This window comes from Erithacus rubecula, assembly GCF_903797595.1.
Source record: "Erithacus rubecula genome assembly, chromosome: 26".
Classification (NCBI taxonomy): Eukaryota; Metazoa; Chordata; class Aves; order Passeriformes; family Muscicapidae; genus Erithacus; species Erithacus rubecula.
Window position 1 is genome coordinate 5,854,237 of NC_136678.1, and position 24,854 is coordinate 5,879,090.

General features: G+C 59.9%; 1 protein-coding gene across 2 annotated transcripts; it reads right to left on the reverse strand.

Annotated features, from left to right (window-relative positions):
* Positions 1 to 387: 387 nt before the first annotated feature.
* Positions 388 to 24,294, reverse strand: TMCC2 (transmembrane and coiled-coil domain family 2). 2 transcript variants are annotated; one of them, XM_079327285.1, is made up of 5 exons: positions 23,985 to 24,294; positions 16,279 to 16,782; positions 2,505 to 3,439; positions 2,149 to 2,284; positions 1,209 to 1,594 (listed from the first exon to the last, which is right to left on the reverse strand). In XM_079327285.1, the coding sequence occupies exons 1-5, from the start codon at positions 24,150 to 24,152 to the stop codon at positions 1,283 to 1,285; spliced, it is 2,055 nt and encodes a 684-aa protein (XP_079183411.1). In that variant the 5' UTR covers positions 24,153 to 24,294; the 3' UTR covers positions 1,209 to 1,282. The 2 variants fall into 2 exon arrangements, with proteins under 2 accessions (XP_079183412.1, XP_079183411.1); XM_079327286.1 differs by lacking the exons at positions 16,279 to 16,782; positions 23,985 to 24,294 and adding an exon at positions 7,159 to 7,759 and having other exon boundaries at positions 388 to 1,594.
* Between the last annotated feature and the right edge of the window lie 560 nt (positions 24,295 to 24,854).

Genomic DNA, 24,854 nt, shown 5'->3' on the forward strand with positions numbered 1-24,854 from the left:
CCTGACCATTCCCTCTGCAGGGGACCTGCCCTGGGTGTCCCCTGCAGCACCTGGGAGCCTCCACAAAGCTCTGTCCTGTCCATACCTGTGCACCCCACCTGGGCATGGCCCTGCTCCTGCCCTGGGCCTTATCTCTGACACCAAACCTTTATCACCTGCCAGCTGTGGTGCTCAAGAGAGGATGCAGGGACCCTGATATGAGGCCACAGCAGGGCTGGGCTTGGTCCTGGGAGCACAGAGGAGGGGGCAGAGGGACCCTCAGCCCTCCCAAACACCCTGTGCCAGTCCTGGGAATCACCACTGAAAATGTTTGGGGCCAAATTCTCACCTGAGGCCAAGTGGTTCAGGGTTTCAAAGTGAGTGGAGCAGCTGCACCAGAGGAAGCCCTGACTGTGCAGGTATTTTATATATATATTTATATATATATGTGTGTGTATAGATATATTACATAAATATATAGGTATGAAATAATTTAAGAACCATCCGAGACAGCATGCTGTGCTCTGGGGAGGGGCTGGGGGGAGCAGCTGCTGCCCCTCCTCCCCCTGCCCCACCAGCTTTGATTCACAAATGGAAACAGAGTCTGGAATTAAATTAAAAACCGCACACACGCACACACACACGACACGGGGCAGAGGCTGGATGAGTCCAGGCGTCCCTGAAGAGATCGGATCAACTAAAGCCAAAGAGTTGGGAAGTCAGGAAGTGAAACCAGCGCAGGGGGTGTTGCTTGTGCCGGCGCTGACTGCCCTGGGTGTGGCCTGGGTGTGGCCTGGGTGTGGCACACCGGGGGTGTCACAGCCCCGCCCTGTCCTGCCGGGCTGCTGGCACGTGTGTGTCCTGCTGTGTTTGTCGTGGCCCTGCTGTCTCCATCTCCACCTGCTTTGCTTTTGCTCCATCCCAGGACTTTTTGCCACCTTGGTTGTCAAGGCTGAAAGGGAAAATCCTGCCCCAAAAAATGAACCCCCCTCCTCTCCCTGCTGGAAGTTCTCCCAGAGCCAAGTTTGGTCCAGCTCAATCCTTCCCACCAACTGAAGACCCCTGGAGAAAATCTCCTTCCCGGGAACTTCAGGATGACCTTTAAAAAAACACCCAAAACCCCTTAGAAAAATCCAGAAACCACAAGTGCCCTCCAAAACTCCTCCTCGCCCCCCTCCCACCCTTCCCACACATCCCAGAGGGATCCCAGATCCGCGGAGGGCCGGGACAGCCGAGCCCAGGCTTTGGACCCTCATCCCCCGTCCCTCTCCTCGTCAGGAAACGAAAGCCCCGGGCTGGGGGCTCAGCTGGGGAGCAGCACGTGCTCCAGGAAGTAGCTGATGGAGTCCCAGTGCTTCCAGAGGAAGAAGAGGAAGAGCAGGAGCAGGGCGGTGCTGAGGATGCGCATGCGGGTCTTCATGAGCGGCGTGATGAAGTTGGCGATGGTGGAGACGAAGACGAGCAGCACGGCCATCAGGGCCAGGATGACGTTGATGAACTTGCCCAGCAGGGCCCGGGCGTTGGCGTTCTCCACCCCTTCCAGCTGCACCACCTGCTGCTGCTGCTGCTGCAGCTCCAGCTTGGTCACCCGCGTCAGGCACGACTCCACGGCCTCCTGCCGGGGACAGAGGGGGCAGCGGCTCCAGGGCTGTCCCCAGAGGGGCTCCAGACTCCCCGGGGATCCTGGGATCTGCTGATGGGCATTTTTGGTCTCTCTGGGTGCTGGGGGGTGGCTCACAGGGAACTGTGCTGGCCCACACGTGGTTTGTCACAGCTCAGCTGAGCAGAGCAGGACACCAGTAGGGCAGGAGTGACAGGACACGGGGGGATGGAGGGCAGGGAAGGAATTCCTCCCTGTGAGAGTGGGATGGGATTCCCAGAAAATCCATGGCTGTCTCATCCATGGAAGCGTCCCAGGCCAGGTTGGAGCAGCCTGGGGTAGTAGAGGGTGCTCCTGCCCATGGGTGATTTTTAAAGTCCCTTCCAACTCACACCAGTCTGGGATTCCCTGGTTTTGGGGACGTGCTTTTGTCACCTGCCTCTTGCTGTGACGGGGAGAACCTCACCTGAAGAGTGCTGAGAGAAGGGACCCCCTGCCCAGCCCAGGGCCTGTCCCTCACTGTGTGGCTGCAGGGAGCAGAGGGGGGCTGAGCCCTCCCACAGCCCTACCTGGATGTCCCGTGCCCTCTCGTAGGACTGGTAGGCCACCTTCTCCTCCATGCTGGCCAGCTCCTGCTTCAGGTTGGTCATCTCGTTCTGGTGCAGCTCCGTCAGGTCGTTCAGCTGCTCCTCCAGGCGCTCGTACCTGCGCAGGGCACTGGGCTGGGACACCTGCCTGAGCCCCCCCGGCACCGGGGACACCACCCCGCCCCCGCCCCCCTCCCCTGCTGTGGGGAAGCGCCTCAGACCCTCCGTGGAGCTCTGGCAGAGAGGAGGGCTGCAGCTCCCCGCGTCTCCTGGCCGGACCAGCCCAGCAGGGAGGCTCGTGGTGCCCAGAGAGCCACCCCGGGTGACACCTGCCCTACCTGTAGCGCTCCTCCTGCAGGCACTGGGTCATGTAGGTGTAATCCCGCTGCAGCTGCGCCTTCAGGTCCTCCATGGAGTCCTCCAGGTGGGACTGGCTGTCCTTGATCTCCCTCAGCTCCTCCAGGATGGTGTCGAAGTTGTTGTGGTGGCTGTCCAGCGTGTTGGACTTGGGGCTGCCCATCCCGCCGGGCCCCGCGCCGGAGTTGCTGCCGCCGGCGGAGCCCGAGGTGGCGCTGGAGCACTCGTCGTCGCTGCCGTACTTGGGGCTGGACACCAGCGTGGCGCTGCCGCTCAGCGCCCGCGCCGCCTCCTCGGGGTGCCCGTCGTCCAGCGCGTCCTTCAGGTGCGCGATGTTGTCGGCGCTGCCGAACTTGTTGCGGATCAGGCTGGCGAACTCGCGCGGCTTGGACACCACGGCCGTGTGGGTGGCCTGGGACAGCCCCGAGAGCCCCCCCTTGACCCCCTCCACCACGCCGCCGCTGAAGCCGCTGATGCTGGAGCGCACGTTGGCGCCCACGTCCTTCAGCCCTTGGTGCATGTCCCGGAAAACGTCCTTGGGCTGCCGGGAGGGGCCGTTCTGCTCGATCTCCTTCAGCTTCTTGTGGTAGTGCTCCAGCTTCTTGTGCAGCTGCGCGATGGTCTGCGCCGACTTCTGGTTCTTCTTCTCAAACACCTGCTTGATGCGCGACGCCTGCTGCTTGTCGGCGTTGTTGGCCAGCTTCAGGTACTCGGCCACGTTGTCGTCCCGCGCCTCCTGCTCGATCTTGATCTGCTCCGTGATCTTGAGGATCTTCTGGTGCAGGTGCTCGATGGCGGCTTTGGTGCGCTGGGGGTCGGGGGTGCCATCGGGCACGTCCAGGCACACGGGGCCCTCGGCGTCGCCGTGCCCCGCGCCCGCCGGCAGGTTCAGGGGGGTCGCGTCGCCCTTGTCCAGCTGGCGGGGCAGAAAAAGGAGGGGGGTGCTCAGGGCAGGGAGGAGAAACCCCGGGAATGGGAGGGGACAGAGGGAACTGGGCTCGGGATGCAAGGAAGAGGCGAGAACTGGGCAGGAGAATCATTAACTGGAGAAGTTGGGGGAGTTTTCTGGTTGGTTGGAGATGCCCCAGCCATGCAAGCCTGGCTGGAATCCCAGGAATACACCAGATGACCCTAGGAACACACCAGTAGATCCCAGGAACACAACAGCAGATCCCAGGAACACCCCAGTAGATCCCAGGAATACACCACCTGATCCTAGGAACACACCAGCAGATCCCAGGAACACACCAGCAAATCCCAGGAATACACCAGCAGATCCCAGGAATGCACCAGTAGATCCCAGGAACACACCAGTAGACCCCAGGAATGCCCCAGTAGATCCCAGGAACACACCAGTAGATCCCAGGAACACACCATGAAGAGCACAGCAGCCAGTTGTGGTTCAGGGCTGGATTTTCCCTGAGGAATTCTGACTCTGCCTTCCCAGCCTCACCTTGCGCACAGATGGGAACTGGGATTTCTCTGGGAAGAAGGGGTGAGGAGAACCAGGATTCCCCATCAAATCAGTCCCCAGAGCAGCACGGAGCACAAGGACTGAGCAGCTCCAGGTGTTTCAGTCCTGCTTTCAGATACACCCCCAGCTGTCCAGCCCAAGAGGAACTGCCCTAATCCCAATTTTGGGGGACTGGGGAACAGCTCCTGCTCCCAGAGCTGCAGGTGCAAAGACTCCTCTGCTTTTCCAAGCTCCCTCACCTGGCAGTGCCAAGCTCTTCTTGCAAACACCAGCTGCCACCACAGGGAATTTGGACAAATGCCAAAAATTCCATTTTACAGATGGCAAAACTGGAGCTCTGGGAGAGGAAATCATTTGCCTGAAGGCACATTTGCAACCCAGGCCCTGCCTCGTGCTCTCCAACCTGGACACACTGCTTGGCCAGTTGGGAAAAATTTAAAAATAAAAATAATAATTAAAAAAACCATAAAAATCCCTAAATCTTCCCAGTTGCTGGGTTTTACATGCAGATTCTTATGCAAAACCTCCCTGGTTGTGTAAATGGCTCCTGGCTTCTAATTAAGAGCTGCTTGAAAGTTAAATACTCTTGGCAGACCTGAATAATTTCTCATTTCCATCCCACTTTCCCCGAGTGACCCTTTAATAGGGATAAAGCTGCAGGATCATTGCTTGGGAGTGTGTATCACCAGGAAATGCAGGGGGGAAGAGGGAGGAATGTTCTCTCAAGATGCTGCTTGGGAACACTCCCATCTGGAGCAGGGGCTTGGAAAAGCCAAAGCCCTCCTGTTATTCCCTCCCATCCCCTTTTTCCCATTTTTTGTGTTCTGCTGGGAGTCTGGGGGTGTTGGGATTTCATCTCAGCTTCCCCCCAGCCCATTCCCCAAAGCTTTTCCTGTCTCCTTACTGTGATGCTGTGATGGAGCAAGGGCCAGAGGATGGGAGCAAAAGGCCAATCCCAGCTGGGTTCACTCTGCCTGCAGTGGCAATTTTTTAAAAATAAAAGTGAAGTCATAACAAACCCTTGGTTTTCAGACCCCACTTCCAGGCTATTTTTAGACTGGGCCCTCCACTGAGGGTTTTGCTTTGGTTTTGTTATCACGAGGCAGAAATTAGAAACAGCAGGAAACAGACTTTTTGCCCAGATGTGCAATTCTTTGGACAGAAAAGGGAAAAAGTGACCGTGGCAAAGGAAAGGGCAGCTCTGGAGAGGCCAAACGGGAAACACCCGCTGGGGAGGGGAGAAGTTGCTCAAACTCTTTTTCCAAAGAGGGAGTTGCCCTCTGTAAAGCCAATCTTTTGGGTTGGAAAAGAGGTTTAGATGGGATTTTGGGAAGGAATTCCTGGCTGTGAGGGTGGTGAGATGGAATTCCCAGAGAATCCATGGCTGCACCATCCCTGGAAGTGTCCAAGGCTGGGTTGGAGCATCCTGGGATGGTGAAAGATGTCCCTGTCCATGGCAGGGGTGGGACTGGATGGGTTTTATGGTCCCTCCTAAACCAAACCATTCTGTAACTCCATGATTTGTCCATGGGATTACATCTGGGATGGGTAGGGGACAGCAGGGATCCAGCACTGGGCTGAAATCCTGACCCCTGCCATCCTGGGAAGGCACATCAGGTTATTGCTTTGAAAACAACCCCCAAAAAAAGACAATGTGGATCCCTGGGGCATTAACAGACCCTGCCTGCTAAATCCCAGCGACTGTGCAGGGGATTTAACGAGGGGATTACGAAAAGCCACACTTTCCCTACATGCAGCAAACCTGCTGGCAGGCACCAGATGAAGCAGAATTTCATCCTGATCTGGAAAACGCTGTTTTGCAGAGCTTGTTTTCCAGGCAGGCTGGGAGGGCAGAGCCAGGGCTGATGTGGGATGCGGGAGGAATGCAGGACGAGGGCAGGGAAATTATTCTTATCAACAGAGCTGAGCCCAGGAGAGCTGAGATCTGCAAAAGGCTCCAGCTAATGAGCTGAGCAAACAGCGCCCAGAGGGCCAGGGCTGGGCACAATTATGCAATGCTGGGCTCCTGGTTGGGTAGGGATGAGCCCAGCTGGCAGGTGAGCAGCTCAAGGATGTGTCCCCAGCTCAGGGATGTCCCCCCAGCTCGGGGATGTCACCCCAAATCAAGGCTGCCCCCCCCAGCTCAGGGTTGTGTCCCCACCTCGGGGCCGTGGCTGTCCCAGTACATCCACACCCGTATTTAACCCCATTTTTAAGAAATTGCACAACTATTGCAAAGTTCAGAGCAAAATTCTGGAGGCACTGACATCACCCCTTGGACTATTCTGTTTTCTGAGCCTGCAGCTCCCTGGGAAGTGCTGGGGATGAGCTGTGGCTGTGCCCACCCCACGCAAGGACTTTCCCCACAAAGTGTCAGTGATTCCTGGCTGGAATCCAGCACAGGGACAAACAGCCGTGGGAAGGACCATGTGCACCTTCCAGCATGGGAAAAACAAGAACAAGTGCCACTGATGCCAAATCCAGGGCAGGTCCAGGGACCTGCTGCCCTGATCTGTGCAGCACAAGTGTTACCGTGCCTTGGTGGCCGAGGAATGCCATCAGGGAGGGGCCACAGCCAGCACAGAAATGCAGGTGTGTGATGGATGTGGGGAGGGTGGTTTGGGGCAGGTATTCCATGTGGCTCCTGTTCTTTAGAGCACTTTCCCAGCACAGCATCCCCATAGCTGGTGACACCTGGTGTCACTGGGGACATGCTGAGTGTCCTGTCCCCATTCCCACATGTGTTCCCAGCCCTGTGCCTCCCTGAGCTGAGCTGTTATTCCCCCCAGACTCACCCAGGTGTTGAGAACAGCAGCAGGAGCCCTGACTCACAATTCCCACCCTCCTTCTGAGCCTGCAGCAGTGCCAGGGGCCAGCAGCACCGTGTCCCCCTCTGTGCCACCCCTGGATGGGCACAACGGGCTGGCAGCACTCCCTGCACTCATTCCCCAGCCTGGCAATAATTTTCCTTACATAATGCAGGGATTAACGTTCAGGCTTCCAGCTGCAGCAGTTTCCCACCCGGCACGGACGGCGCTGGGGGTTTCACTCGCTGCTTTCATCCCCTGAGGAACGGGGGCACCGGAACCCCCCGTGGGTCTCTGTGCCCATCACATCCTCCCCACCACCTTACCCGAACCCCAAAAGCTGCCAGGACGTACCTCCATGGCGGGCAGGGCTGGGGTGCCCCAGGGTTAGTTGCTTGCCCGGCCGTGTCCCCGCGGTGTCCCCAAGGCTGGCAGCGCTGCCCGGGCGGCGCCGGCTGCCATGGCAGGATTCCCGGCGAGGGGACGCAGAGAAGTTTAGGGGGAGCAGCAGGGAGGGAGGAGGAGGAAGAGGAGAAGCCTCTCGCAGACCCGTCAGGGCTGGCCCCGCGTTCCCGGAGCGATCCCGGCGCGATCCCGGCGCGATCCCGGAGCGATCCCGGCGCGATCCCGAGCGCTCCCCGCGCGTTCCCGGCGCGCAGGGACGGAGGCGCTGGCTCCGGCGGGATTGCCGACTCAGGAAATCTGCCCGAGCTGTTTACAGCTCCCAGCCAGCCCAGCTCTCCGGCTGTAACGCAAAACCCCCCTCGTCCCCGTGCCGGGATATTCACACGCCTCCAGCCCCATACGCTGCCTGTGCCCTGACGCAGGAGGTCGGGACGGGCTCTTGTCATCTGCTGTGTCACAGAGCGGGACAGAAAAGCCCGCGAGAGGCAGGGGGAGGCATCCAGAAAGGAAAAATGAGAGTGGAAAACAATCGGGGAAAAAAAATATCCTGTAATCGAGCAAGGAGATGGGTGGCCTGAGGGAATTACAAACGGGAATGAGCACTCGTGCCAGCACCAGGAGGGGTCTTGGAGCAGGACCTGGATCTGTCCCTGTCACCCATGAGAGTGGGGGTGGCACTGACCCCATTCTGCCACGGGAGAACACACCCGGCACAGAAAACACATCCAGCCACTGCCCAGAGCCCGGTGTGGATGTTCACAGTGGGCTGGCTGAGCCGGGCTCCTCTGCAGCTCTCTGCTGTAGCTATTCCTCAAAACCCCCCCCAGCAGGGTTTGCTAGTTCGGTGTTTTAGTTAGGAAGTGTTGGCAGGCACCCTTTGAAGGGTGCAGGCTGGAGCCATGAGCTGAACGTGCCCCAGACCCCCGGGAATGGAGCAGCCTGTGCTGCTCCCACGCTGAGCCCTGCTCAGCCTGGCAGTGCCATCGTCCCCGAGCTGTCCCCATACCCACCCTGGCACTGCCATCACCCCCGGGCTGTCCCTACACCCACCCTGGCACTGCCATTGCCCCCAGGCTGTCCCACACCCAGCCTGGCACTGCCATCGCCCCCGGGCTGTCCCACACCCAGCCTGGCACTGCCATCGCCCCCGGGCTGTCCCCATACCCACCCTGGCACTGCCATCGCCCCCAGGCTGTCCCACACCCAGCCTGGCACTGCCATCGCCCCCGGGCTGTCCCACACCCAGCCTGGCACTGCCATTGCCCCCAGGCTGTCCCACACCCACCCTGGCACTGCCATCGCCCCCGGGCTGTCCCACACCCAGCCTGGCACTGCCATCGCCCCCGGGCTGTCCCTACACCCACCCTGGCACTGCCATCGCCCCCGGGCTGTCCCCACACCCAGCCTGGCACTGCCATCGCCCCCGGGCTGTCCCACACCCAGCCTGGCACTGCCATCGCCCCCGGGCTGTCCCACACCCACCCTGGCACTGCCATCGCCCCCGGGCTGTCCCACACCCACCCTGGCACTGCGGGTGCGGTGCTGCACCCCGGGCTGTGCAGCAGCACTGCTGCCCGTGCCCGCTGTGCCCTCCCCCAGCAGGGGCAGAAGGCAGAGCTGGAGCAGCCGGACATGGCCCCAAAATCCTCGTCCCCTTGCAGCCCCGGCTGCCGATGCCTCCGTGCCCAGGCACAGGGATGAGCAGACTCCCCGGGAATTCCACCCAGACCGCAGCCGTGCCTACCATGCGGCGCTCAGCCGTGCCAGGGCAGGGTGAGGACGGGACAGAGCTTCCTGCCGGTGCCGCACGGAGCCGCGGGGACCGGGCAGGGACAGCCCGGGGACGGGGGGTGACACGGCAGAGCTGACGGGGGGTGACACGGCAGAGCCGCCCCCGGCGGTGGCACCGGCAGCACCCGGGGCTCCCCTGCTCCCCGCTGGGCAGGCTCCTGTCCTGGCCCATCCCTGCTTGCCGGGGGGATGGCGCAGCCTGCCCGGATGCCTCTGCTGTCACTCGGGGCAGGTGACAGGGCCGGACAGCCCGGCCCTGCTATCTGCCATAGCATCACTTCTGCTTTTAGCTCAGCAGGCAGAGGTCACTTCCCATCGCTCTGCTGCTGTCTCAGCAGGGCAGGGGAGTCACCCAGCTGCACAGGACACTGTGGAAAGCACCCTTCCTGCTTGCCAGTTCCCTCTTTAAGGTGCTGGGGCTGGCCCTAGAGCCCTTCTGCTTCCCCTCTGTGGTTTTTGGGGCTGGGAAAGGAGTGGTTCACCCATCCTAGGGGGAACCACGATGTCACCCACAGCTCAGACCCCCACAAACCCTGTTCCCAGCCTTGGGAAAAGATGGAGGAGCAGGAATTTCCCAGAGGAGGATGATGGAGTGAGGACTTGAAAAGGGCTGAGCTGATAAAGGCTGGGATGTTCAGGAAGAGCCAGTGCAGGCAGGCTGCTGCAAGGAGCCCTGGAGAGCATTTCTGTGACTTATTGAGAACCTCAGATGCAGGATTCCCAGGAAAACACCTGCTGCCAGCTCCCCAGCAGGAGGGGAAGGTTAACAAATCATTGCAAACAACAAAGAGCTCGCTGATGAATGCCCCAGCCGAGCAAGGCAGAGCAGTGGGGCAGCATCTCCCCTCCCGAGGGCACAGACTCCCTTCCACGGGATGCTAAACCCCTCCTGGCACGGGAAAAATGGGAATTCTGCAAGGGAATTACCCAAGAGGTTGGTATCAGACTCCCCATCATCCTTCCCTCTGGCAGCTGTTTTTCAGGCCTGACTGTACAAGGCAAATTTAGAAATAAATGCCAGCTCCCCTGCAAAGAAAACCCCTGGATTTTCCCACAAAATCAGGGCAGATTTGGTGTGTGCTGGTGCTGGGCAGGGCAGGATCCAGCTATAAAGCCTTGGGCTGAGCACCAGGTGGGGCCCCTTGTGCTGCCACACAAATCTGGGGCAGCTTTGGGGCTTGGGCTTTGCTTTGCCTGGGGCTGAGCTTAGCACAGAGCAGCAGGAATTAAAACCAGCAGGAAAACCCTCCTTGAGTGGGCTGGGAAAACTGCATATGTATTATTGGGATGCTGATACAGGTAGAGATCTGCCAAACCCACTGCTCCTTAGCATCCCATTCCAGGATATGGTGTTTGGAGCAAGCAGCTTGTGAGCCTCCTCCTGCAGCTCCTCACTCCTTACCCCTGCACATCCCAAATCCTCACCAGGAAGGAGAGCAGAGCAGGGGGATACTCACAAGGACACCCAGCAGAGAATTCAGGAGCAGTGTCCTTTTGCCAGGGCAGAGCTGTGGGAAGCAGCCAGATCCTCTCCCTCCCTCAGGGCTGAGGAGGATTCACAGAGGAGCCTCCAGAGCAGCCAAGGAGGAGCAGCACAGGCTGGGGGGCAGCTGGGGGCAGCAGGAACAGGACAGATGCCACATGGCTGATCCCAATCCTCCAACTGTGCCCAGGAACAAACAGCACCACCGAGTGCTGCTTCCCAAAGGGAACAAACAAACAAAGAGCCAGCACTGCTCGCTGTCCCCATGGGGCTGTGACAGTGCCACCGCCCCACGGGGCTCAGGGCACTCCTGAAGTGCAGCTGTAAGATGGAAAAACCCCAGGATTCTCCCTTGGGAAGGCTCTCTCTGTGCCTGACCCCACTGTGTGGAACCCAGTGTTTCCTATTTCCACACCACATCCCCAAGCTGGGCCTGTCCCTTGTGCCCTGTGGGCTGGCAGGTCACGGCAAGGGACAGCTCTGAAGGGACAGCTCAGCCACCACCCCTCATGGGTGAAGCCAGGCAGGGCCTGCCTATGCCTGGAGAATATTTGGGAACCTTCCTGCAGCTGTTTTTGCTGGAGGGAGTGCCCTGACATGGCACTAAAGCCCCCAGCAGCTCAGCAGGGTTTGCACAGCCAGGGGGGATTTTTGGGAGTTTCTGCACAGAGGATTTGAGGCGGAAACAGGGAGAGGCCGAGCCACAGCCTCAGCCACAAACAGGACCCTCATCTGGGCTCTGGAGCCAAATGCCAGCCCATGGCAGCAGGGATGAGCTGCAGAGATCACAAACCCTGCACCCCAAACCCTGCCCTGCTCCCTGGGCACCCACCCCCAATCCCCGGGAGCGCTGCTGCGGGTGGGCTGCAATCAACAGCCATGTGTCACCCAGCCTCAGGAACACCACGTCTTCACCAGGGGTGAATCAGTAGCACAGTCTGATATTCTTCTCCTCCTGAATTAATTAAGCAGCAATCTCGGGTGTCTTTGTCTTTCCAGCTATTATCTGCTCGTTCCAAAGCTCTCATCCCAACCCAGTGCGGGAAGGAGCTCCCAGCACCAGCCTTGGCTCAGACTCATTCCCCTGCTGCACGTGGGGAGATGGAGGTGGGGAGGGGGAGCCCACCTGCACTCTCACACCTCCAATTCCAGGTCAGGAGTGGGGAGGGGGAGCCCACCTGGACTCTCATACCTCCAATTCCAGGTCAGGAGTGGGGAGGGGGAGCCCACCTGGACTCTCACACCTCCAATTCCAGGTCAGGAGTTCCCCCCAGCCCCTGGTGTTTGGAGGGTCTCTGCACCCTGGTGCTGCCCAGCTCAGCCCTTGGGATCGAGGTGTCCAAGGCATGTCCCAGGGGCTGGGGGGTGCAGGGAGAGCAGCTTTACCTCTCCCTCTGTTCTCTTTTGCCTATTTCACCTCCTTCCCAGGGATTTTAACTTGCTGGGAATTTTGGTGGCAGGGGAGGATATGTCAGAAAATCCAAGACACTTAACCAGACTCATGGATGGGCTGACTCTGGATTCCAGCTGGGGAAACTGAGGTAGTAAGTGAGGGAAAACTCCTGCCTGGTGAAATTCTGCCCGGGGTTAGGTGTGGGGACAATCCTCACAGAGTCCCTGTCCCAGCTGCTGACTGAGCCCAGGTAACTGGAGCTGTAGGAGGGAGAAACCACATCCTCCCACTGGAACCAAAGGCACTTGGATGCCAGGAGGGTCAGGGGGCTGAGCTGGACGTGGCCCAGGCAGGGAGCAGAGCCTGGGCAGGGAACAGGAACTTTCCCTGCCATCCCTGAGCCACCCTGCAGCCTTCTGGCCACCCCAAACCCCTCTGTCCCCATGGCCACCCCGGGGTGGGTGCTGGGGAACTCCGAGTTTCTCCCTGTAATCCGTCTGGCTCTGATATAGCCACTGACCCGGGGGAAGCTAAATTTAGCAGGATGAATCCTGCCCTTGAGGCAGCACAACAGCAGGGCTGGGCAGCAGGGGCAGGTCCCTCCCCAGGACAGTGTGGACACTCTCCTGGAGGGTGGGACAGGGACAGGGGCAGGGAGAGAGGAGTTTGGAGCAGAGGAACAGCACTTTTGGGTTGTGATCCCATAAAAACACACATAATCCCATAAATCCCACAGCTCAGGAGCCGGCCTGAGGCGTGGCAGGAAGCCCCCGCTGCCTCCCCCGTGCCCCCAGAGCCTCACAGGAGAAGCATCTGCGCCGGGAGGGGCACGGAGCGGGGACACGGCCAGCGGCGGCAGCTGGCGCTGTCACTTGCCCAGGGACACCGAGGGCAGCGGGGCCGGGGACACGGCGGCTCCAGAGCCACTCGGAATGGTGACACTCGCGACAGATCCACTGCCGGGGGCACGCGGGGAGGAGGCGGCCGGGAGCACGGACGGATGGACACACGGACGGACAGACGGACAGGCACACGGACAGACACATGAACGGACGGACACCCGGGCAGACAGACGGACACACGGACGGACAGGCACACGGACGGACGGACACTCGGGCAGACAGACGGACACACGGACGGACAGACACACGGACACCCGGCAGAGGCCCCGCCGCGGTAACGCCGCCCTCTAACGGCCACGGGCGCCGCCGCTCCCCGCCCGTCCCGTCCCGTCCCGTCCCGTCCCGTCCCGTCCCGCCCGTCCCGTCCCGTCCCGTCCCGTCCCGTCCCGTCCCGTCCCGTCCCGGCGCTCCCACCTGCACGTGCACCATGCCGCAGTCCCCGCAGTCCGTGCAGCTCCCCGGCAGCACCAGGCACAGCACCCCGCGGCCGCCCCGCTCCAGCTCCGGCGCTGCGGGACCCCGCGGGTCCCCGGGGATGCCGAGCCCCGCCAGCACCGGCCGAGCCGCGGCCGCGGGCACGGGGGGGCAGCGGGGACAGCCCCGGCCCCGCTGCCGGTGCCGGGCGCTGCGGCCGCTAATTCCCGAGTGGCCGCCTCTGCCTGGCGGGTCACCAGCAGGAGATTAGGGAGATCAGCGCAAAGATCCCCAGCACGCTCCCGGCGCCGTGCGCCCTCCCCGCCGCCGCCTCCCCCGGCCCGGCACTGCCACTGCCACACGTGCCGCCAGCACGGCCGAGCGGCGGCACCGGCACCGGCACCGGCACCGGCACCGGCACCGGCACCGGCACCGGCCGCAGCCGCTCCCGCACGGCGGGTGCGCCCCGAACGCCGCCCGGGGGGAACGAGAGGAGCGCTCCCAGCCGGGCTTCGGGATGCAGGGATGCTCCCGGCCACGGGGAACGAGCTGCTGCAGCCGGGAGCTCGGAGGGACACAGGGAAGAGAGGATTTTGGGGATGCAGGGATGCTCCTGGTCCCAGGGAAGGAGTTCATCCAGTCAGCGGATCAGCGGGACACAGGGCAGAACAGATTTTTGGGATGCAGGGATGCTCCCAGCCCCAGGGAAAGAACTCCTCCAGCTCAGAGCTCCATGAGACACAGTGCAGAGCGGATTTTTGGGATGCAGGGATGCTCCTGGTCCCAGGGAAGGAGCTCCCCCAGCTCAGAGCTCCATGGGACACAGGGCAGAGCAGATTTTTGGGATGCAGGGATGCTCCCAGCCCTGGAGAAGGAGCTCCTCCATCCAGGAGCTCAGAGGGACACACAGGACAGTAAACCACAAACTCCCAGCCCCGAATTCCCAGACTGTTCCATGGTGCCCTGGATGTGCCCTGTCACCACAGGCTGCTCCTGTGGGGAATTAGGGGGTGCAGGGGGGAGGAATTTTGTGTGTGAAATTCCACAGGGTGAGGAGTTAGTGCAGGAAAAGGGAAGGCAGAACTGCAGGAACTTAATTAATTTTAAAAAATTAAAAGGAAAAAATAAATCACCAATAACTGCTCAAAAGGCACTTGCTGAGACTGAGAGATCCCACGAGGGACCCATCCAGTGTGTGCTCCTCATGGAAAGGGTGGAAATTCAGCACAAAATTCGTGTGTGTGGGGGAAATTCTCTTTCCCAGGGGCCCCGTGCATCCCGTGGGGCTTCCAATGGGACTGGAAACAGGGAGGAGGTGCCAGATCCCAGGGGACAAGGCAGGAATGAGGCCAAGCCCCCCCTCTGGAGCCCACCCCCGAGGAAGAGGAGCTGCTTTGCTGCAGGCAGAGGCTCAGGGCTTCCTGAGGGCTCCTGGAAAAACAATCCGGCTCGGGAATATCGCCCGGCTCGTGTTTCTCTAAATAAGTTATTTTTCCACTGCCTCACAAAGGTGTTGTCTCTCTTCTTATTACTCTTTGTGTCATATGCAGTTAATTATTCATCCCCTCTCTGTGCTGCTCAGGGAGTGGACAGGGAGCTGCTCGGGGTGCTTCTGCCCCAGTGGGATGGAGGCTTTGGCCATAATCCCAGTGGGATTGGGATCCTCACAAGGCAGTGCCATGGGCCACGCCCCAGGGGAGGAATTTTGGCTGCAGATGCTCAAATGAACAACCCGATGCTCCTGCATCACTTGGTCTGGGTGGGACATTCCAGAAGGGAGAAGCAGGGACTGGAGGGAAGGGTTGGGGTGCCCTGATTTGGGGACAGGAGATTCTGGGCAGCTCCTAGGAAAGCTGCTGATCCAGTGACATTTTTAACTTCTGGGAGCACATTCCCATGTCCCTGCCTGGCTATGTCCCCATGCCAAGTTTTTCCAATCTGCTGGTACTCTCAGGTGAATTAAAAACACAAAAAGGAGGATCCTCATTTCCCTGAGAGCTGCAGGGAGGTCGAGGGGAGAAGCCAACAGTGAAAATCCCCCTGGCCCCCAGAGCACCTCTCAGTGCCTGTCCCTTGAACTCAGCGTGTGCTAATTGGGCTGGTGCATAATTAATGGCACTAAACACTAGATGGAAACACCATCCTGCCCAGCAGCCTGGCACAGACTGGGTTCAAAATCATTTGGGATGGGACCAAATCGCAGGCACCCAGCTGAGGCTGGAGCTGCCCCTGGATCCCCCCATCCCACGGGAATGGAGTCATGCCAGGCCCTTTTCTTTATCCCTCAAATTCCACCCTGGGAATTGTGTTCCTGCCTTTGATTCCTCATGAGACAAGCCTCAATTCCAGCAGCTCCACACCTGAGTGGTTCCCAAGGGCTGCCACCACTGCCCTGAGGGACAACCCCACTCCAGGTGACACCTCCAGGGATGGGCACTCCAAACCCCCTTGGGCAGCCCCTTCCAGTGTCTAATCACTATTTACAGCAAGAAATTCCTCCTGATGTCCAACCTAAACCTCTTGAGGCACAGATTAAGGTGATGTCCCCTTCTCCTGTGGGAGCAGAGCCTGACCCCCTCTAGGTGCACCAAATCAGGGAGCTGTAGAGATCCCCAAAACCCCTCCAAAGGGAACAAACAAACAAACAGCACCACTGCTCCTTGTCCCCATCAGGGCTGTGACAGTGCCACCATCCCACGGGGCTCAGGGCACTCCTGAAGTTGTACAGATGGAAAAACCTCAGGATTCTCCCTTGGGAAGGTTCTCTCTGTGCCTGTGCACACCGTGCAGAACACAGCATTTCCTAATTCCACTCCACACCCCTCCAGGTACTCCATCCCTATATTATCCAGCCCCTTGCTGTCCTCAGCCAGCTGCAGAGAGCCACAAAACCCCTTCAGCCCCTGTGTAACCCCCTCCTTTCCCCATCCCTACCTTTTCCAGCCCCTCACTATCCTCACCAAGCTGCAGAGAGCCACAAACCCCCTCCATCCCCTCCTTTGCCCACCCTTCCTTTTCCAGCCCTCACCAAGCTGCAGAGAGCCACAAGCCCCCTGCACCCCCCGCATCCCCTGTGCCCACCGTACCTTTTCCAGCCCCTCGCTGTCCTCGGCCAGCAGGTAGACAGCGCCGCCCTCGGCCAGCAGGATGGCGGTGTCGGTGGTGGAGGAGGAGCGGGGCCTGCCCTGGTGCTGGTGCAGGATGGCCGCCAGCCCGCTGTCCTGGGGGGCTCTGCGGCCCAGGTGGGGGCTGCCCCTCTGCGGCTCCAGCGAGCCGCTCTTGGCGCGGCGGCCGCCGCCGTGCAGGCTGGAGCCGCGCTTGATGGAGGGGCGGGAGCGGATCTGCTGCAGCACGCGGTTGAAGGCGGTGGGGCGGGCGGGCAGGTCGTGCAGGGACACGGCGTAGGACACGCGGTGCATCTCCGGCGAGCGCTCCTTCTCGTCCGGGGACTCGTGGTCGGAGGCGCCGGGCGCGGGCGCGGGCGAGTCCTGCGAGCCGTGCTGCTCCCGCTCCCGCGAGCGCCGCCGGCTGTGGAACAGGTGCTTCAGGCCGTGGCCGAACACCGAGCCCTCCGAGAGCTGCTGGATCTTCTGCGGGGCAAGGAGGCGTCAGTGGGAACGGGCGCCGGCCATCGGCACCGCCCGTGCCCGGCTCGGCTCGGGAGAGACCCCGGAGCGACCGGGCAGGGCCACTGGATCTGGGGACACTGGAGCAGCCATCTGGGGACACTCTGGAACAGCCATCTGGGGACACTCTGGAGCAGCCATCTGGGGACACTCTGGAGCAGCCCAGAGGGACCTGGGGACACTCTGGAACAGCCATCTGGGGACACTCTGGAACAGCCCAGAGGGACCTGGGGACACTCTGGAACAGCCCAGAGAGATCTGGGGACACTCTGGAACAGCCCACTGGGATCTGGGGACACTCTGGAACAGCCCAGAGGGATCTGGGGACACTCTGGAACAGCCCAGAGTGACCTGGGGACACTCTGGAACAGCCCACTGGGATCTGGGGACACTCTGGAACAGCCATCTGGGGACACTTTGGAACAGCCCACTGGGATCTGGGGACACTCTGGAACAGCCATCTGGAGACACTCTGGAATAGCCCAGAGCGACCTGGGGACACTCTAGAACAGCCTAGAGGGATTTGGGGACACTCTAGAACAGCCCAGAGCGATCTGGGGACACTCTAGAACAGCCTAGAGGGATTTGGGGACACTCTGGATAAACCCAAAGCGACCCAGGCGCTGCCCACTGGGATCTGGGGACACTCTGGAACAGCCCAGAGGGATTTGGGAAGTTCCCACAGTGATTTGAGGACACTGGAGCAGCCCAGAGGGATTTGGGGACCCCTTGGAGCAGTCCAGAGGAATTTCGGAAGTGCCCACAGGGATCTGGGGACAATCTAGAACAGCCCAGAAGGATTTGGGGACACTCTAGAACAGCCCAGAGGGATTTGGGGACACGCTGGAGCAGCCCAGAGGGATCTGGGAATCCTCTGGAGCAGCCCAAAGGGATGTGGAGAAGGGAACAAGCCCTGCTGCCAGCACTTATTGGAAGATGGGAATATTTACACTGGAAGTGTTACATACTAGTATTTGGAAATACAAAATTTTTGTGGAAACACTGGAAATATTAAATATTAGTACTTGAAAATACTAAATATTAATGAAAGTATTGGAAATACTAAATATTAGTGGGCTCAGCCATGGAGCAAGAGCCACACGAGCTCCAGCAGGATCAGGGGGTTTCCCTGTGCCATTTCCCATGGCCTCCCTTCTGGGGATGCCCCACAGCTGGTGGCCCTGGGCCACCAAAGCCAGCCCAAAACGGGCAGCCACGGGTTCCCAGCAGGAGAGGCGGACACCGGAGCACTCCCAGGGCTCCTTTCCCCAGGACACACACACGGGAGGCTCCGGAATCAGGGCGGGGAAGAAGTCATGAATATGGAGAAGTCATGAATATGGATGGTGGAACAGATCCAGCTCCCGATTACACCGGGGCAGCCCGGCCAGGGCTGAAATCCGGGAAATCCGGGGTGTGTGCAGCACCCAGATTTGCATCCCGGCAGATTCTGGCCCCGTGCCCTCCACAATCCCCTGTGCTTGCTGGATCGGGGCACAGCAGACTCCAGCACTTCCAAAGGGCTCGGAGCATCCCAAATCCCAGCTCCTGCTCCAGCAGGAATGGTTGGGATCAGAAAAAATCCCCTCCCAGCTGAGCAGGACCGGGCAGGACCTGGCAGGGCACAAGGCACAACCCTGGTTTTGTCCTGTGACCTTGGTGACATCCAGGGCCACCTCATTTCTATTGTCCTGCAGCAAGGACTGTCCCCAAGGGAGCAGGGACTGTCCCCAGGGCAGCAGGGACTGTCCCCAAGGCAGCAGGGACTGTCCCCAAGGCAGCAGGAACTGTCCCCAAGGCAGCAGGGACTGTCCCCAAGGCCACCTCAGCTCTGCTCTCCTGCAGCAAGGACTGTCCCCAGGGATGCTCTTCCCGTGACATTTATTCCTGTTCCAAACCAGCAGGAATCTTCAGAGCCCCAGCAGCAAAAAGTGAGGATTTTGGAAAAGCTGTGATGTTTCAGTCATGACCTCCAGACAGAGCAGGACTTGTGGCCATACAGAACAGCCTAAAAATCCCCTAAAAAATCCCACCAAGGTCCAAATCCATCACTCCCAGCTGGAATATTGACAAAGAATCAGCAATGGGATCCTGTGTCTCCAAACTCTGCAGGCAAAGCCTTTCATCCCTCCCCGAGCTGTTCACAAACAAAGGAAATAGATAAGAAATTTCCTAGGAAATAGATAAGAAATTTCCTAGGAAATAGATAAGAAATCTCCGGTGCTGAATCGCTTCTTGAGGAAATAACGATTTAAATTTTATTCTATTTATAGAGTCTCTATGGAAACAGAGGCAGCATCGGAGAGGTAAGAACTCCAAACCCCCAGATTCCTGCCATGGAGGGCACGGCCAGAGCTGCAGAAGGTCCAAGGGAAAAGAAACAACCAACTCCCTTCCCCGAGGGAGATGAAAACAAACTCAAAGTGGAGCTGGCAGGAAAGGAGGGGAAGTTTTTCCCCTCCGAGGTGGGAGCCAGATGCCCTCAGGGCTTCTTGGTCCAACAGCTCCAACTGAGCAAAATTCACCTTTTCAAACAAATTCCCTTCAGGCCCTTTCCAAGTTTTTCTGAAAGAAGCTTTCATGGGCTCGGGGCACGGGATCTGCATGGAAAAAAAACCACGAGGGAAGCAAGGAGGGATCCCAGTTCTGTTTGTCCAGGCTGGAACCCACTGAATCCCAGCTCTGGGTTTGTGTGCTTTAAAAAGCTGTGAGTGTGGCCACAAACGAGTTCCCTGCTGCTGGAAAAGCTCTGTTTTTTCATGTTTTCTCCTGTTTTCCCAGGATACTCCTGCACTTCCAAAGCAGAGGCATTTTCCTGGCACGGAAGCACTGGTGGCTCAGAGCAGAGGTTATTTTGGAACAGCCATTGCTTACTAACTGAGGCAATGGACACAGATTAATTTCTCAGTGTGGACAGCTGTAAAACACTGAGGTGAATCCAAAAATATCTTTATTTCTTTGGACTTTATCATCAGCACAGCCAGGCTCTTCTGCTTGCTGGTGGGGACTTGTTTTTAAGGGTATCAAAGCCCCTGCACTGAGAAGAGCTGGAAAAATCCCATTTTAGCCCCAAACCAGGATATCTTGTAGGGAAAACTGGGACTTGGACGACAGTTTTGGCTTGGAGTCTTTGGCAATACCCTGTGCTGCCCTGTAAGAGCTGTGCCAGGCTCTCCAGGGTGGTTTTTCAGCCTGAAACCTCCCAGCTCCTCTGGAAATCATTCCTGACACCCAAACCCCTTCCTCAGCTTTCAGACAGACACACAAGGAGAGGATCTGGTTGCCACGACCTTCCAGCACGGTCCCAAGCTGTGAAATCCTGCTCAATTGCTGGCATCATTAATTATTGATGAACTCCCCAGCCCGCCCAGAGCTCCAGCTGAGGATCTGCAGCTCTTTGGAGCATTTGCACAAACTTGGGGGGAAGTTTCAGCCCTTCCCACCCCATCCCATTCCATATTTAGGGCACAGGAGGAAGTTTCAGCTCTTCCCACCCCATCCCATTCCACATTTAGGGCACAGGGGGAAGTTTCAGCCCTTCCCACCCCATCCCATTCCATATTTAGGGCACAGGGGGAAGTTTCAGCCCTTCCCACCCCATCCCATTCCATATTTAGGGCACAGGGGGAAGTTTCAGCCCTTCCCACCCCATCCCATTCCACATTTAGGGCACAGGGGGAAGTTTCAGCCCTTTCCATTCCATATTTAGGGCACAGGGGGGAGGCCACAGCCCCCAAAGAGCAGCAGGATCCCGGCAGGTCCTGCTCATCCCTGTGTGGGGTTTCCAGCCCTGCTGCTGCTTTTCCAGCTGATTCTCCTTGGGAAGGAGCCAGAGGCTCCCAGCACTCTGCAGCCAGCCTGGGGGACAGGTTGGAGGTGTCCCCAAGAGGTGACAACCAGCCCAGCTCAGCCCCTTCTCTCACAGCATCCCAAGCTCCTGCTCCTCCCGCTGCCACAAACGCCACGGAAAACGTCGGGATGTTCCCAAATGGCAGCTGAAGAACTCCCCCACAGCCGCTGCTCCTCCGGGGACAGCGGCAGCAGCAGCAGCAGCAGCATGTGACAAACGTGAGTCACGATGGGCAGGGCACCGCCAGCGCCGAGCGACAGCGACAGCGACAGCGACAGCGACAGCGACAGAGCCGGGAGCGCTGCGGGAGCCGCGGGGTTCCCTGCCCAGGAGGGGGAATGGACTGGGAATGATGGAATTCACTGCCCAGGAGGGGGAATGGACTGGGAATAACAGGGAATTCACTGCCCAGGACTGGGGAATAGCAGAATTCACTGCCCAGGAGTGGGAATGGTCTGGGAATAACAGAATTCACTGCCCAGGAGGGGGAATGGACTGGGAATAGCAGAATTCACTGCCCAGGAGTGGGGAATAGCAGAATTCACTGCCCAGGAGTGGGAATGGACTGGGAATGATGGAATTCACTGCCCAGGAGTGGGGAATAGCAGAATTCACTGCCCAGGAGTGGGAATGGACTGGGAATGATGGAATTCACTGCCCAGGAGTGGGAATGGACTGGGAATGATGGAATTCACTGCCCAGGAGTGGGGAATAGCAGAATTCACTGCCCGGGAGTGGGAATGGTCTGGGAATGATGGAATTCACTTGGCTTTTGGGTTCAGGAGCTGTGAAAACCAAAACTGTGAACCTGGAGATGGGAATAGGGTCAGGCTTCAACCTCCAGCCCTGGGCTGGGTTAGACTGGGGAAAACAGAGCCAGGAAAACAGGGAGCCAGGGAAAACAGGGAGCCAGGGAAAACCCTTGGCTCAGGAAAAGTGGCACTTTTGGATGCAGGCTTTTGGATGGATCCCATCACTCCTGCAGAAATCCCTGAGCAGAGCTGTCACACAGCAGCTTTGCTCCTTGCCAGAACTTCTGTTTCCCCTCTTTTTCCCTAAGGCAGCCAGGGCTGGGGAAGGGAGAGCTGCCACGGATCTGCTGGAATTCAGGGATGGAGGTGACACCAAGCAGGCTGTGGCTTCTAGGGTGCCACCTCAAATCCATCTTCAGCTGGCAGCAAAGAGTTTACTCTGATCCTTCCCCATCCAGGGGGACAGGAATTTCTGATCATTCCCCATCCATGGGCACAGGAATTTCTGATCATTGGGCACAGCAATCTGGATTTGGAGCAGGGTCAGCAGGACCAGCTCAAACCCATGCCAGCAGCAGCTCCAGTGAGGGTTTGGGGCAGGAAAACTCTGATTTATGAACGGTGCCACTCGTGGTGGCCGTGGCACAGTGCCCAGTGCGGTGGCAGCTGTGGGCAGCAGCCATCCCCAGCTTCCCCTGTGCTCTGCCCAGTTTGAGGATTTATTTTAATTAATTGCTCAGCTGCAAACGCATTAAAGGTGAGCACTGGCAGCAAACCTGGGGAGGGCAGCACGGCCAGCTCGATAAAATCAATGGGGATTTATTTGGCCTGGGATGCTGCTGCTGCTGCTGGGTGAGGCTGCAGGGCCAAAGGAGCTCCAGCTCCAGCGGGATGTGCCAGCCCTGGAATGTTTGGGGTGCTGGGAGCAGCCCCGGGAAGCTGCAGCTCCTTTTGCCCAACATTCCCACCCCTTTCTGAGCCTCTGTGCCCCAGCTGGGGGTGGGAAACCCTTGGGATGTCCCAAGCCACCAAGCCAAGCACAGCCCTGAGCTCCACATCCTCACGGATCATGGAATTATGGTTTGGCTGGGAAGGGACCTTGAAACTCATCCAGTTCCACCCTGTTTGGGTGGGCAGGACACCTCCCACTGTCCCAGGCTGCTCCAAGCCCTGTCCAGCCTGGCCTGGGACACTTCAGGGATCCCAGCCAGAGCTCCTCTGGGATGAGCTGTGCCACCCTCCCATGGATGTGCCCGGCCCTGGCCCCTCCAGCTGTTTTGGGGCAGCAGCAGCTGTTCCCCACAGCAGCCTCAGGAGCAGGAGCTGCTGGACCATGGAGGGGAAAGCCCCACGTGTCACTGTGTCACCTCCAGCAGTGTCCACAGGACTCCTTGTGCTCACAGCAGCCGAGTTTTCCTCTGGGAGCAGGGATCTGCTCTCCTGGTGCCTTCCTGGAAGGGATGGCTGCAGGCTGGGCACTCCTGGCCCTGCCATCGGCTTCCTCGTGACCTTGACTGTCCTGGGGACACCCTCAGGGCCACCTGGGCTGCCACATCGAGGGGCTCCATCCTGGATCCCAGGGTTGAGCAGGGACATTTCCCACTTCTTCCAGGGCTTTTTGAAAGCAAGAAGTGGGAGCATCCCCTCGGTCCATCCCACCACGGGGTGCCTCTGAGCCCATCCCACTCTGCCCACGGCATTCCCACGCCTGCACAGCCCCAAGTTCCACGCTGGGAATTCCTCCCTGCGGGATAAAGCCCTGTTGAACAGCAGGGGGTCGGAGCTGCTTCTTTCCCAAAGCCAGGGGAATTGTGTGCCCGGCTCCAGGTCGGGCTCTGTCCCTCCCGCAGCGCTGCAGTGCCGCGGGTTTGTTTTCCTCATCCAGCGGCCCCGAGGCCCGGCAGGAGCAGCCTCGGGGCCATTTCCACACCGTCACTCCCGGTGCCGCAGCCCCGGATCCTCCCGGAGCATCCCTCCCGACTCCCGGCAGGGAATTCCCGGGATTTGCGCAGCCCCTCGGCAGGGGGACAGCCCCCAACGCCCCGTTCCCTGCCGGGGATTCCTCCATCCCCGGAGAATCCCAGTCCCAGGAGTGTCCTCACTGCAGGACCAGCTCCAGACTGGGACCCGCCTCATTCGAGGACCATCCTCATCCCGACCCCAGGAGGATCCTCATCCCAGGAGCATCCTCATCCAGGAGCATTCCCATCCCAGGAGTGTGTCATCCCTGGAGCATCCTCATCCAGTAGGATCCCCGTAACAGGACCGTCCCCATCCTAGGAGCATCCCAATCCAGGAGCACCCTATTCCTAGGGATGTCCTCATCCGGGATCACGCTATTCCCAGGATTATCCCAATCCCGGAGCGCCCCGATCCAGGAGCCATCCCGCATTCTCCAAGGTCACACCTGTAGGACCGGGGGGATGGGGCTGTGGCACCCCCGAGCTCCATCGTTCCGGTGACCCCGCTGGGATCTCCCCACACCGGTCCCCACCGGGAGCCCCCGCCGATGCTCCGGGATTTTCCGGTCCCCGGTGTCCCACCGGGCTGCCCCCGCCGCTCACCTTCAGGTCGGGGGGCTTGGAGCGCGGCGGCGGCGGGACAGCGCCCGCCTCGGGGGCCGCCGCCGCCTCGCCGGCCTTGCCCTCCATCACGCCGTGACCGGGCGACTCCCCCGCGGCACCGGGATCCTCCTGGGGCTGCTGCAGCTCGTCCGAGCGGCACCGCTTCATCCCGGGAGCGCCGTGCCCGCGGCGCGCGGGGGGCGCCTACGGGCGCGGCGGCGGCGGCGGGCGGCGCCCCGGCGGCCGCTGCGGGGCCCGCGGGCTGCGCGGCCCGGCCCGCCCGCCCCGCCGAGCCCGGGCCGGGCGGCGGCTCCGCGCCGCGGCGGCTCCGCGCCCGCCGCCGCCACCGGCATCGCCGCCGCCGCCGCGCCTGACGGGCAGCGCCGCGGGCCAATGGCGGCGCCGGGCGGGAGGGGCCGCGCGCGGTGATTGGCGGAGGCGGAGCGGGGCTGGGGACGGGCGGGCCGCCTCCTGCCGAGCCGCGCAGCGCAGCGCGGGATGGGGCAGCACCGGGCGGCGTTTCACCGGCCCCTTTTGCTCCCTCCTTTTCAATACGTCTTTATCTGGTGGTTCTCTTTTTTTGGAGTATTTTTTTTCCGTCCCCCACGGGGCTGCGCAGAGGCCGCGGAGAGAGGTCGGCGGCCCCGCTTCTAGAGACTACAATTTCCATGAGGCTTTGTGGCACAACAGACTGCAACTCCCGGCGTCCCCCCGCGGGCCGGGGTAATAAACTACATTTTAACATAAACAAACTACATCTCCCAGCGTTCCTGGCCCGCGAGGTGCGCCCGGCCTCCTCCCCCTTTGCCCTGCGGCGCGCCGACAATCGTTCCGCGCACACGCAGCGCGGCCGGTGGAGGCGCTTCCCCT